At 33.6% G+C, this 13,736-nt stretch overlaps 1 protein-coding gene across 5 annotated transcripts; it reads right to left on the reverse strand.

Annotated features, from left to right (window-relative positions):
* Positions 1-2,816: 2,816 nt before the first annotated feature.
* Positions 2,817-9,228, reverse strand: LOC108324296 (ATP-dependent DNA helicase Q-like SIM). 5 transcript variants are annotated; one of them, XM_017557210.2, is made up of 15 exons: positions 8,307-9,226; positions 8,014-8,233; positions 7,508-7,618; positions 7,073-7,262; positions 6,651-6,984; positions 6,324-6,538; positions 5,932-5,988; positions 5,319-5,399; positions 5,095-5,158; positions 4,832-4,931; positions 4,674-4,757; positions 4,331-4,418; positions 3,901-4,017; positions 3,698-3,790; positions 2,817-3,288 (listed from the first exon to the last, which is right to left on the reverse strand). In XM_017557210.2, the coding sequence occupies exons 1-15, from the start codon at positions 8,809-8,811 to the stop codon at positions 2,986-2,988; spliced, it is 2,562 nt and encodes an 853-aa protein (XP_017412699.1). In that variant the 5' UTR covers positions 8,812-9,226; the 3' UTR covers positions 2,817-2,985. The 5 variants fall into 5 exon arrangements, with proteins under 5 accessions (XP_017412699.1, XP_017412698.1, XP_017412700.1 ...); XM_017557209.2 differs by having other exon boundaries at positions 3,901-4,020; XM_017557211.2 differs by having other exon boundaries at positions 3,105-3,308; positions 3,901-4,020; positions 8,307-9,228.
* Between the last annotated feature and the right edge of the window lie 4,508 nt (positions 9,229-13,736).

Raw genomic sequence — 13,736 nt, forward strand, 5'->3', positions numbered from 1 at the left:
TCTCCTCCTTCTCTCTACCATCTCCACCTTCTCTCTAAGGATTCTCATCCTTTTCTTCTTCCGATCACCACTCAGGCACCGTTTGAACTCTCCCGGCGTCAAGGGCTTTCGTTTAAACCAATCAAGTTGTGGTTTCAAGCCGGTGAGTTACTTTCTCCTTAGAACGTTCGTTTCCTTTCACATGCAAACCCAGATTTCTGGTTGCATGAGTGGATCATCTTATTCTGAGTATTTCTGGTCTTCTGTTTGGTTTAGTTTCTTAAAGCGTGACTGTAGAACGCTAAGGTCTCTGGTAGTGGTGAGCTATATCTTGTATTGTTGAGAGTTCGGCTACGTTAGAGGTAAGAGAAGCATGTAATTTAATTATGATTCTCGTTTTATGATTGTTTATTTGCTGGAATGATGTTAGGTTTGATGAGTTGGTTGATGTTGAAATACTGCATGTTTGTTTGGATGTATTGAGGATTGATGAAAAGGCATAAACTGGGTAGGAATATAGTTTGATCGTGATTCTGCAGTAATATGCAGAATTCTGTAAACTGTAACCGAGAGTCATTAGTGACCATTCGGTTTTTCTTTGGTGTGTTCGGTCTTAACTGGATTCTCCTTCTGAAGAGAATTTCAGTTAATGACCGTTCGGTCTTCAATTGGTAGGTTTGCACACTAAATACTTAGTTTAAAGTTTAGTTCTCTATTTCTCTTTAGTCATCAGCCTAGTCAGGGTATTCAAATAAGTTAAGTAATCAACGTTATAGTCGTTTTCAGTATGTGAATAGATGTTAGGTTGTTTTCGTGGTCGGTTATATATATATATATATATATATATATATATTTCCATTAGTTAGAGTGTTCGGCCTTGTCCTACGCTCGGTCATTAACTGAGTTCGGTTTCTTTGGAGTCATCTCAGTTCATGACCATTCGGCCTTAGTAGCGCTCGGTCTCGGTAGTGCTTGTTCTTTACTAGCGCTCGGTCTCGGTAGTGCTTGTTTTTTACTAGCGCTCGGTCTCGGTAGTGCTTGTTCTTTACTAGTACTCGATCTTAGACTAGCACTCGATTTTTTTAATGTTAGTCTCATACTAAAAGCTAAGTATAAATAGCATTCGGTTTCTTCATAGTATCTCGTTAGTTATTAGTATTAGGTGTCAAACAATATCGATCTCTAAATGGTGTTCGACCTAGAGTCTTAGTACTCCGCCTAGGCTTCGTGGCGTTCGGTTTGAACTCTCAGGGGTCAGTTCAATGAAATGGCTCACCTAGTAAATAGTGTTCGGTTCTGTTATTTACTATGGAGTGTTATTCCTTTCGGTTTCTTTCATAACTCTGATAATAACTCTTTCGGTTCTGATCTGTTTGTGAGCTGAAGACCTCTCGGTCTCACTCCTAGTGTTCGGTCTCGTATCTATGTTGCAGGCTATTGTTCAGTATTCAGTGTCATATGGGATTTCTGTTACAATTGGTTCGGTTTGATATTTTGATAATGAAATATGATGGAATGTGATATGGATAAAATGAATATGGTTATGTAAGAGTATTCTAGGGAGGAATATCTCATGATTTGGTATTGGAATGGTAAAGTATGAATGTGGACAAAGCTTAGCTGGCGTTTATCTTGATATTCCGTGATTACTCGTTCTCACGTAGAGAAGGGTAATTCATGTGTGGGAATGGCAGAAGGTCCTAGACCTTAAGGTGAATTTGGGCGGAACGAACTAACCTCAGGTGGCAGCTGTTGAGGATATCTCAGTTATTACATCACCCGGGTGCAAAAACGTCGTAGCTACACAGAATTCATACAGTCCGGACAGTCAGAGTAAAGTGGTCAGTTATTGCATGCTTTGACGTATGATTTTGGTTGGAAGTATATGATTTGATGATTGCATGATTAATTATTTGATTGTATATCAAATTTATGTGAAATACATGTTTGATAGAATTAACTAAATTACATAAGCTTACCCTATTTCCTGTCTTGTCTGTGTGTCCTTTCCGTTGTCGTTTTCTGTTGCAATGATCATCCATGTGGATGTGAGCAGAAGGAGAAGAGTTGCTGGAAGAAGCTCTTGTAGAAGTGGAAGTGAAGGCCGAACCTTAGAACCGTTCGGTTATTATTGCTACTTATGTTTTGTAGAACCATTCGGTATTGGTGATTTTGGAAATCGTTCGGTCTAGGCGGTAGAATTTTAAAGTTTAAATTATGTAGTATTTTGGTAAGGCTGTTCGGCCAGAACTATATTTCTTAACCTCGGAACTGAACTGTAATATTGTTAATATGTAGATATTCTAGATATGATTTTATGCTGTATTTTTGGGATGCTACATCTACTAGAAATACTCACATACTTTTCTGATATTTTATTCAATGTCATACATTTTAAATTTTATTAGTTAAAATTTATCATGTATTTTTAACATTACTTTTTTCACTACTATGGTTTTTAAGTATTTATTTATCATTGTCATTATTTATAATTTGATAAATTTATTATAAAGTTGATATTTCAATTGGAAAAATTAATTAAAAATCTATGCTTATTATTATTTTTTAATTTTATTAAATTTCTTTAAATTTTTATAAAGAAAACAAATTAATTAGCCTAATGTTGGCGCAATCCCCTCCCAAACTAATCCAGAATCCGGACTAAATTTTTTATGATATTTATGTGTTTTCAAAATATATTAATTTTAATATTTTAAAAAACATACTAAAAAGTTTTTAATATACCAAAATATTAATTTCAAAATGTCCTGATTTTGATATTTTTATATTGTCCTTCAAAATGCATCTCACCAAGTTAAATCTTAACTCAGACCTGGTGATCGATATTTTTGAATAATTCGCATAATATTCAGAGTTAAAACATTTAATGTTGTTCGATCAGTGGCTGATAAATATCACTAATGTTTGATCATGATTTTACACCTAACGTTGAAAAGGTTCACTTGCAGGATAAATTGTATGCATCGCATTAGTAGCTGATAAAGATCACTTATATTTTGAGAGTTTTGCTGTTAGTCTGCCACGAGAAGTTCTCAAATCATGTTGCACTTTTCTCTTTCGTTTCCTTTTGGAGCTTGACACCATCCCTGACTTTCTCTTCACTCCCATTCTTTCTAGGCGCTGGCGACGGATCTCAGGATCAGCCCAACCCTTTCCCCATTCTGAGAATGAGGAAAATGGTTTCTCAGTTAATTTTCTTGCAAGCAACATATCTGCTTCAGGGTAAACCCAGAAAGCGTCCTCATTCATGGACCTCACAAATTCCGGGAATTTTGCCTGAACATGGGTCTGCAATTGTATGGTGGAAACTGTGAGATCAAATCACAGAATTACCACAGCACATAACTGCATATTGCAGATAATACAGCAATAAGATAGTCACACGTTGGAGTTTAGAGCTTGGGTGAATGTATTGAAAAGCAAATCAGTGGCACATCTCCATATAAATGCGGAATGCAGAAATATCTTTCTGGTCAGTCCTTAAATTTTAAAAACCTCCATAAAAAGAGCTTTCCATGAGTTATATTATGAATCTCTCTGAATTTTTTTCTTCTTGGATCACTACTTAATTGTATACCTTTTTTATTTTCAGCGGCAACAAAACTTATGGACAGATTTTGTAATTATACATATATAGTATTTTCATGTATAAAAACTATAAGGACAAGTTATTTCTGGGTAAAGCAATTAAGTATACCTTGTCATCTCCTTCTCTGATGTATCCTTTAACTTCCAAAATTCGAGCAAGACCTCTCCACCATAACATGTCAGTGGTTGAAAACTTTTGAAACTGTATACAGACATTTTTCAAGTGAAAACAAGTCTGGTTTCATGGATTAGCAACAAAAGGAACACCCAATATATCAAACAGTAAGAAATGACAATTATAACTAGGTTCACCTGCTGCCTTATTTTTCCAACCAAGATCCTAAGATTCGGCCTCTCTCTTTGTCCTCTGTAATTGTAGTCAAAATGTATATCATCGTCATATGAGTAATCCTTGGAATCCCTACGCCCCTGCTAAATTAATATCCACATCACGTCCTTTTCACCTATAATGGAATAAAAAAAATACAAGTTTGTTTCACAAAACTCGACCTATACTAAAACTATAGGTCCTGGAACTCCAAAAACGAAGCAGTTGTTTAATCAAGTCATCAAATTGAAACTTAAACCCACAGAAACAGAGACATACACAACTAGGAAGATGTACTCATGTTTTGAAAAATATGCTTTCAAAATTCGAGACAATTTTGATATAAATTCATAACTAAGATGGAATTCATAGCATTGTTGGTAATTGGAATAAGAATGAAACTATTTAACATACATTTTGGGCACCTATAGTTTGCAGAAAAATACAGGCCTCCTCTTTTAGATTCTGCTTTTTAGGTGGACCATCAATGCACACATCACATCTGCGTGAAAGGAGGTATATGAGGAAAGCGACAATATGAAGGGTAACATGCATTAATAACTGATTCAAACATTCTTTCTAGCTTGCTACAGGTAAATATGGAGACGGGTTAATACCATGACTACAAAAAGAAGTAAATATGCTGATGCAATTATCAAGGCAACTTCATACCAGCTATTCTGTTCTAGAATATTTTTTCAGTTCATGCATGCTGAAACATACAAAACAGTAAGCACTGAGACCAAACTTAACATACAAGTGACATTTCTGATGACTGAAATCCTCTCCAAAGTATTCAACGAGAATCTTTGGTCGACAGCATGAAGTATTCATTCCATATCTGTAAATATAACAAAAGGTTATGTACTACATAATGAAAATGAAAAAGGCAAAGATGTATTTATCAAGGCAAACCTGAAACAATCAGACAACATAATATATGCTTGTTTTTTCTGATCTTCACTTTTTCGACTAGGCAAAAGTGACGGCTTGCTTGCTAGATTTGCATACAGAACTGGTTGTTGGCCAAATGTTAGTGTTAGAAAAAGGAAAAAAAATAATGAGTAACATACACTTAAGTAAACCGAGGGAGTGATATAAGTTTAAAATCTAAAGAAGAGAGAGAGAAAAACAAACATTATAAGGTAAAAATTATATTCTAGTCTAATTTAACATACTGCAATCTGATAATTTTCCATCTCGACCAGCTCGTCCAGCTTCTTGGTAGTATGCTTCTAAACTCTGATAAAAATACCATTCACAGTTTTAGTTATTTGAGATTTCTAAAAAAAAAAGAACAATTCAGCTAGTGAAAGCATGAACATTGGAGTGCAGAAGAAATACAGAAAGAATCCAATTCTATAATTAACTATGGCTTGAAAAATGTATATGAATAACAGACCTGTGGCCAACCATAGTGGATGATTCTTCTGACATTTGATTTGTCAATACCCATTCCAAAAGCTATTGTAGCAACAATAACCTGAATGATAAAACACACGCGGATACATGTTGTTTGGTCAAACTTTTTAAGGTTCCAGGATGAAGGAAATTACATAAATTATGTAGTAATTTCACAATCAACATCGGAATAAACAAGGGTAAAAACAAATCAGATCCGTGTCATGCTCAAGAAATTTAATTCTTCAATTTTTGGGGCTTGATTTTACAAAAACTTCAGAAGAAGCAACAATTACAAAGAAATGTCCAACTCAGATGTTTGCCAGGCAGGGCAGGGTTTCAAATACCCAAAGCTGGAAAAAAGAATGTAAAAACATGCCCAAGCAAACATAGGAGGAAAGGGGAAGAAGAGATTGAAAAGGCCATCAAAATCAGACAAACATCCATTAATAAAAGCAGTTATGTGAACAGCACACCACAAATATAAGATGCAATAATGATACATCATAACTGATAATTGGCTATCTCAATTAAAATAAAACGTTTTGGTCCCTCTTTAGAGCCCCGTTCCCATCGGACATGTATAATATTTAGTTCAGGCTCCAGATACATACCTCTAAACTATTTTCGTGAAACTCTTTATGAACCTTTCTTAGATGCAATTTGGGAAGCTGGAAAAAGAGATTGAGCACGTAAATCAGTTGAAACCCTAATAGAAAAACATAAATCAAATGCGAGAGGTGAATGTACGGCAAACATTTATTGTGTAGTAGTACAGGCTAACTATTAAGTTTGGTTCCATGAAATCCACAACAAAGCATGCCAGAAGACTTCGAAATTAAACCAGACGGAAAATGTCAAGAAAAAAAAAACAAAATTCTACTGCATAGTACTTCATGATGTCTTAAAATTTAAAATTCTCTTATCAACTGACATGATCAACCTGATAAATTTTAATTCACTAGCATCTAATCAAACAAGATTGAATATAATATACAACCCATACCCCTGCATTATAAGCAGCTGCCTTCACACCAAACTTGCATAGGTACTTCGCAATTCTCAGAGTTTCTTTTCTGGTGGGTACATATATGATTGTTGGTCCTTGTTCCAAAGGCTCATTATGAATTTTTACTCTTCTTTCTGGTTTCTTAGGTGTGTTGGTGTTCTTGGATAATTCCAATTCCTTGTGAGGTAGCACGCAGAAGTCACCACGGGCAACTGCATTTACAAAATATCGCAATACATCATTTGATCCAATATTACTTTCGGTTTATTAACTACATTATTTTGGAATAAAATGAGAGACCCAAAATAGCAGAAACATTAGTACCATCTAAGTTATCCACACTTTGAAAGGCATCGATATCATTCTCCAGGAATTCAATTGACAGTTCTTTTCCAGTTAAAAAGTCATCAGAGTTTCCTGAGTGCATTATATTAATATCTCTATAAGCATAATCATCTTGGTTGTCATCCATGTCATCAGGTGAAACACTGTCTGTATCAGAGATACTACTAGCATCGGAACTATTAGAAAACTGATCTGAATCATCTGAGATGAAAACCTTTTCATTTTCATCAATATTTTTCTTTCTACCATATACATGAATCAATTCATGAAAATCTTTTGCATAAGAAGCCTGTGATACTCGACTATGTTTTACCTGTAAGAAACAACAGTGAATCTTTATTGTAACAAGAGATGATATATTCAGAGAAGAACATACAAGTTATAGTAATGAACAAACTCACCATGAATCGTAAGTTAGGTCTAAAAAATGATGTAAGGCAAACTTTCGTTTCTTTTGACATTTGCAATGATTTTAAAATGTCTTCTCGTACTCTTTTTGTAGCTGTAGCTGTTAAGGCCATCAGAGGTATATCAAATTTTAGAGATTTTAGCTTGCTTGTACTGAAATTTTCTCTCAGCACAGACAGTCGCCTGAAACAAGAGCAAACATTTTAAAAACAGGTAATACTTATTAAAGTACACTAAAGACATTCAAGAAATTGTGGTATGAGCACCAAACAAAGAACAAAAGAAATATGCACGATAATCAATCAAGATCTTAAATGCAAACCACAAGTTGCATTTAAGATCATTCAAGACATTCTAATTACACTAACTAGTCCAGTTCATCTCCAATAACCATAAAAAAATAAGGAAATAGAGGGGATAAAACAGACCTGTAATCTGGACGAAAATCATGACCCCATTTCGAAACACAGTGTACCTCGTCAATTGCAAATAAAGCAATGCCACGACTTTCTGCAAGCTTCTGCAGTGGTTGAATCAATCTACACGGGGTTGCAATTAGGTAACAAAACATTAAAAGATTAAAAGAAACTAAAAAGAGTAAGGCCTTTTATGGATAAAGTTATCCATAAAACTTACAAGAGAATGAAATAAGAAGGCAAAATGCATTCAACTCCTCCTCATACTAATATCAACTAAAACATCTTAACTTCTGGAGAAGTTAAATGGAAAGAGTTTACATAAAAGTTAAGTGCAAGAGTTGCGTATAGCTTATGTAAGAAGGTTAATTCAATTTAAGGCATTTTCATTTCCTGTAAATGTCTATGAAAAAGTTTATTCAAACATAACCTAAGTCTTCTGGGACACACGATAAGTTTCAACATCAACTTTTAGTCCATGAAGCTAAGGACAATATGAACAAGGCCACTAACCCTACCTTAGAACAGTCTCTGGGCAAATATACACTATACTATACAATCCTCTCATTGCTTTCTGTTCAACGGTATTATCTGGTTGCCCGGAGCCAAGAAAGCACGCACTGATCCCATGTCCAGTAAGCTTTAAACACTGGTCATGCATGAGGCTTATCAAGGGCGAAATCACAACCACCACTTTCCCAGACAACAATGCAGGAATCTGAAAGCACAGAGATTTCCCTGTTCCAAAAAACATAATTATGAATAAATGCACAAAGCTACTCTACACTGCAGAGTAAGGCACAAACATTACCGGATCCTGTTGCAGCGAGGACAAGACAGTCTTTGTGAGCAACCCAGGCAGAGATGGCTTCCTTCTGAAAACTCTTCAAGGATGAAAAACCAAAATGCTTTTTCATCATATTACTAATCTTCTGCTCCCAATCAGACTCAACATCCAAATCTTGCGCTTCAAAAGGCTCTGAAAGCACAATGGGATTGGGTTTAATTCCCAATTGAGGGAGTTCCTTCTTGTGTTCTTTCACATCGTCATTGGAATGAAAATGGTCGAATATATTGGATTGTCGAACTAAACACTTGCGCAAAGGTCGTTTTTTGAGAGCATTCCCTTTGCGGGCATGCGAATTGGAGGTGTGGGTAGTGGATGCTTCGTCAGTAGTAGACTTGAGAATGTGTTCCACAGCGCTGGGAACAGATGGACCCACTACTTTAATGGCTTCGACTATGCTCGAATACTCGAAACCCATTTCAATCATTTCTGCAATGACTTTGTCCCAACATGTGTCGTTCCCATCCATCGCATTCCTTCCCAAAAATTACAAGAAAGAAAGAAAAATCTCCTTTTGTTGTGGTTGGGAACAAAATTGAAAGGGTTGGCGCAGAGAGCATAGAGCAGAGAAGAATGCGTATACCTGAGATGAAAGTGATGCTGCACTCAATCCCGCCAATTCTTCTGGAGGACGGTAAATGTTACGATGAGATTTAATAAATGCATTCCCAATCTCGCAATTCAAAAACACACATACTAAACGACACCGTCTTACAAAGGTCCAATTTTTACACCTTTGAATGAAAGAACTACAACCTTGTAACAACAGGACCAACCCAGGGATACCTATTGTATGTCAATCATCCAACAACTCACATGCACCAGAAAATCAAAAACTTGCACTCCAATCATAAACTCCAATGGCGACACATGCACCTAATAGGTATTTGATATACAGAAACCAAGCTCACTTGTTAACGAATACAATAGATTTGAGTCCGTACGTATTTATCATGGGTTTATAAGTTAAATGGATTTATTTACTTTTCTTTAGTATACTATTTTTTTAATATGTAATTAAATTTCCAAAAAAACTAAATGATAATTATAAATAAAATTTAAATAATTTTAAAAGTTAATCCAACATATTTTAAATGTTTTTTTATATTTCTTTGATGACTTAACCTAACTCATTACAAATTTAACTTAGACGAATTAAGTCCATTTTTTATCCTTATTGAAATTTTTAAATTTGTTTGATTCAATTTTACTTGAACCTTTTAGATTGAATTGGTTTACGCATTTTAATTTATTTTGATAATTCTAATATCTACTAGGACATAAAATAAAAACATTTTTTATGATGAAATTGGTTTTAATTGTGTTTAAAGTAAATTAACTTTTATTATTTTATTATGTTTTAATGATATTTATTTTTTAGATTTTTATTTAATTAATTTAATTTTTAAAATTAATTTAATGAATTGAATCCATAAAAAAGATAATAAAACAAAAAAAAATTATAGTGATTTATATGAGTAAGAACTTGAAGAAAATAAAAAATGATATATCAGTCGGGAAAATTGTCTAATTAGACAATAAAGTATTATTTTATATTATTTATTTGCTAATTATATTAAATTTTGTATATTACTTAATAATTATATTTAATCTTATTCTAGTATATTTTCCAACTATTCGTTTTATTAATATAAATAATTATTCAATTAAGTTAATTAAAATATTAAAAATAGTTATAACATTAATAAACTAATTTGAAATTTGCTTGATCATACAACTTTAATTACAAAAAAATTGACTCAGTTATTGTATGTGACACAACTTATTTTTTTTAAGTGAAATTATCGTACTTACGAACACCTCATCCTATTGTATAATATTTTGAAAATATAATCTCATAAAAAATACAAAACAAAAGTAATTTAATTCCATTTAATAAATTAACCTATATTTTAATTATAGGAGGGTTTTTCACATTACAAAGTTTTCCCTACAACATGTAATACCGCATCCTTTTCTTCAAACTTCTCAATATGTTTTTTCCCTTTACATGGAAACTCTTTCCTCTTAAATATTTGACAGTAACTTATACACCAGAGTTTGGTTTTAATGCAATTAATCTATTATTCTATATATACTAGATTTCTTTATGGAAATAACACTTATCTCTTCTCAGGTGACATTATCTTAAATGAAATTTATATTTTTCTTTTCTAGTTTTAAAATAAATATTAATTATTTTATGCTTTTAATAAAAATTTGCATATTTTTTAATTTCTAAATAAAAATTAACCTCTTTTTTTATTTTAAGTAATAGCACTAATTTTCTTTATATTTTAATAAAACGTCAAATTGACTAAAATTTAAATAAAAATCATAAATTTATAAAATAAAGTTTAAAATATATAAAAAAAAGTATTCTATAATAAGAAAAAATATTGTAATAAAAAAACATCTGTAAATGTCACTTTATTGTGAAAAAAATAATATCACTTATTACAAATACGAGAAATGTAAATATTTATTTAAATAATTTAGAAGATATTTGTATTACTTTATTAAAAACATAAAATAATTATAAATGTTTATTTTAGAAGTAAAGGAGATTAAACATAATTTAGAATAACATGAAAGTAGATAAGTGCAAATTTGTTTTCTGATTTGGAGAGTGAAGGATTAACAAGAGAGAGAAAATACAGTTTAAAGCATTTAATAAATTATAATTATTTGCTATATAGTTTGATTGAAAATCCTCTTAAGAAGCATATATTTGGTAAATTTTTTTTGGTTTTTGTTCTCACTTTTTGATTGGTCCCAACTTTTGTGGAACTTGTTTGAATAAGAATGATTTTAGCACAATTATTCTTTATGAACAAGAACAATTCTCTCAAAAGGCAAGTGGATTCATTAGCAAATCCTTTTACATACCAACACCGGGGATTTAGTGTACCCCTTCAATGCACTTATTCTTACTTTTTGCTATAATTTCATATTTCCAATATGCACTAGAATACAACATAATGAATTCAAACCCAACATGCATACTCATTACATACAATCCTAACAATACAAAATTTAATCAAACATCACCTTTACATTCCACTCCATTGCTAAGTTCATGGCGAAGGACCCACAATTTTTGAAAAATCAGAAAACGAAATGCAATGAATTGAGAAAGGGTATGTGAGAAATTATTATATACTCATCTTAATTTTCTTTTAAAAAAGTTGAATAATATTCATATATATCAAATTAGTCATTCCCAATTAAATTTAGAACGAACTTTTGATTGACACAGAATATTCAATATCTGAGTTATTTATTGAAAATTTAAATATAAGTTCAAGTTTCACCTTAAATAAAAATGATAAAATAATATAAATGTGAAAGCCCGTTAATTAATTATTTTAAAATTTTGAATAAAAAATAATTTTAATTTTTTATATGATTGAATTCAGATGTTATTGGTATTTATATCTTTTTAATGAACCTCCTTTTCAATAGATGAAATTCTAGTATTAGAAAACAAACTGTTATTCGCGTGTTTAGTTTGTTTATGTCTTCACTCTATAAAAGAGCATACATCATTATCATGATCAGTAGTGTACAAAATAAATCACGTTGGGACAACAGTTTATTATAAAGTTGGTTATTGTTAGAAATATTATATCTTTTATTTTTATCTTTTATCTTTCAGTTAGTTTGTTATTATTTCTTATTTGTATTTTGGGCTTAGCCCATATTTCTTCTTTTATCTTTCAGTTAGTTTGTTATTATTTCTTATTTCTATTCTATTATAAATAGAGAACCCTATGTGTGTTTAACACAAGGCACATAAGGGAGATTAATCCCATATATAATTTTCATTATGTTTAACATGGTATCAGAGCAGGTTTTCTGATATCTTCCGGTGGTCTTTGCTGTTTGCCGGCGGCCGGCCGTCATGGCTGCCGGCAGCCCCTAAAAATTTCATAAGATTCATTTTCTCTTCTTCTTAAATCTCAGCACCCAGAATCAAAGAAACAAGTATCTTTGGAACCACTGCCTCCTCTGAACCAGCTGCCTTCTCGCCGGCCACCGTCACAGTTCCGACCGGTGACCAATGGATCTGGACCGTCTCTTCAAGCGCGACCTAACCCTGGCGGTCGCCGTCTTTGTCTCGTCTGCATGCGCTGTCACGCGCCTCCACTCTCCGGAAATAGATCTCGAATGTGTGTTCATCACGCTCCGCCTTCTCAGTGTAGGTATCAAACCTAGTCGTCTCACCGAACCTCCCTCTCTCTATTCAGACCTTCCAGAGCAGCCATTGCTGCCATCGACGTCTGTCTTCTTCTCGCCGCATGCTTCCGCATCTTCGGACCTCCTTCTTCTTTTTGCGTTTTTTGTGCTTCGCCTCTGTAGTAGAGGGTTTCGCCTCTGTAGTAGAGGGTTTCGCCTCTGTAGTAGAGGGTTTCGCCTCTGTAGTAGAGGGTTTCGCCTCTGTAGTAGAGGGTTTCGCCTCTGTAGTAGAGGGTTTCGCCTCTGTAGTAGAGGGTTTCGCCTCTGTAGTAGAGGGTTTCGCCTCTGTAGTAGAGGGTTTCGCCTCTGTAGTAGAGGGTTTCGCCTCTGTAGTAGAGGGTTTCGCCTCTGTAGTAGAGGGTTTCGCCTCTGTAGTAGAGGGTTTCGCCTCTGTAGTAGAGGGTTTCGCCTCTGTATTGCTGTTCTTGCCTTGTTCTTCCTTTCTTATTGTATCTGCCGCACAGATCTGCTGCGTTTATTTCCTCCTTCTCCGCTGCTCTCCTTCATCCACTTCTGAAGTTGAAGTGTTTATTGCCTCCTTCTCCGCTGCTCTCCTTCATCCACTTCTGAAGTTGAAGTGTTTATTGCCTCCTTCTCCGCTGCTCTCCTTCATCCACTTCTGAAGTTGAAGTGTTTATTGCCTCCTTCTCCGCTGCTCTCCTTCATCCACTTCTGAAGTTGAAGTGTTTATTGCCTCCTTCTCCGCTGCTCTCCTTCATCCACTTTTGAAGTTGAAAGTTTCACAAGCTGCTGTTTGTTCATTGAGATGTGATAACCCATCTCTCCTTACCTCACACTCTTGAAGACAAATCATCTAGTTCAAAATCAAGTTCAATTATTTCAAGCTTGGTTCATACAATTTGTATGCTCCAGCTTGAGGGGGAGTGTTAGAAATATTATATCTTTTATCTTTATCTTTCAGTTAGTTTGTTATTATTTCTTATTTGTATTTTGGGCTTAGTCCATATTTCTTTTTTTATCTTTCAGTTAGTTTGTTATTATTTCTTATTTCTATTCTATTATAAATAGAAAACCCTATGTGTGTTTAACACAAGGGAGATTAATCTCATATATAATTTTCACTATATTTAACAGTTATCATTTCCCTAAGTGATTATTTCCTAAGAACAGACGAAAAGTTTTAATCAATCGAAG

Source organism: Vigna angularis, chromosome 3, assembly GCF_016808095.1.
Source record: "Vigna angularis cultivar LongXiaoDou No.4 chromosome 3, ASM1680809v1, whole genome shotgun sequence".
NCBI lineage: Eukaryota > Viridiplantae > Streptophyta > Magnoliopsida > Fabales > Fabaceae > Vigna > Vigna angularis.

What these genes read in the sequence shown, in the direction of transcription:
- LOC108324296 (XM_017557209.2), bottom strand. Translation starts at nt 8,811, where the DNA reads ATGGATGGGAACGACACATGTTGGGACAAAGTCATTGCAGAAATGATT. An exon ending in CAGCTGCTTATAATGCAGGG is followed by an intron (nt 5,989 to 6,323) that starts GTATGGGTTGTA and finishes CTCTTTTTCCAG; the next exon opens with CTTCCCAAATTGCATCTAAG. An exon ending in TCAGAGAAGGAGATGACAAG is followed by an intron (nt 3,289 to 3,697) that starts GTATACTTAATT and finishes ATACAATTGCAG; the next exon opens with ACCCATGTTCAGGCAAAATT.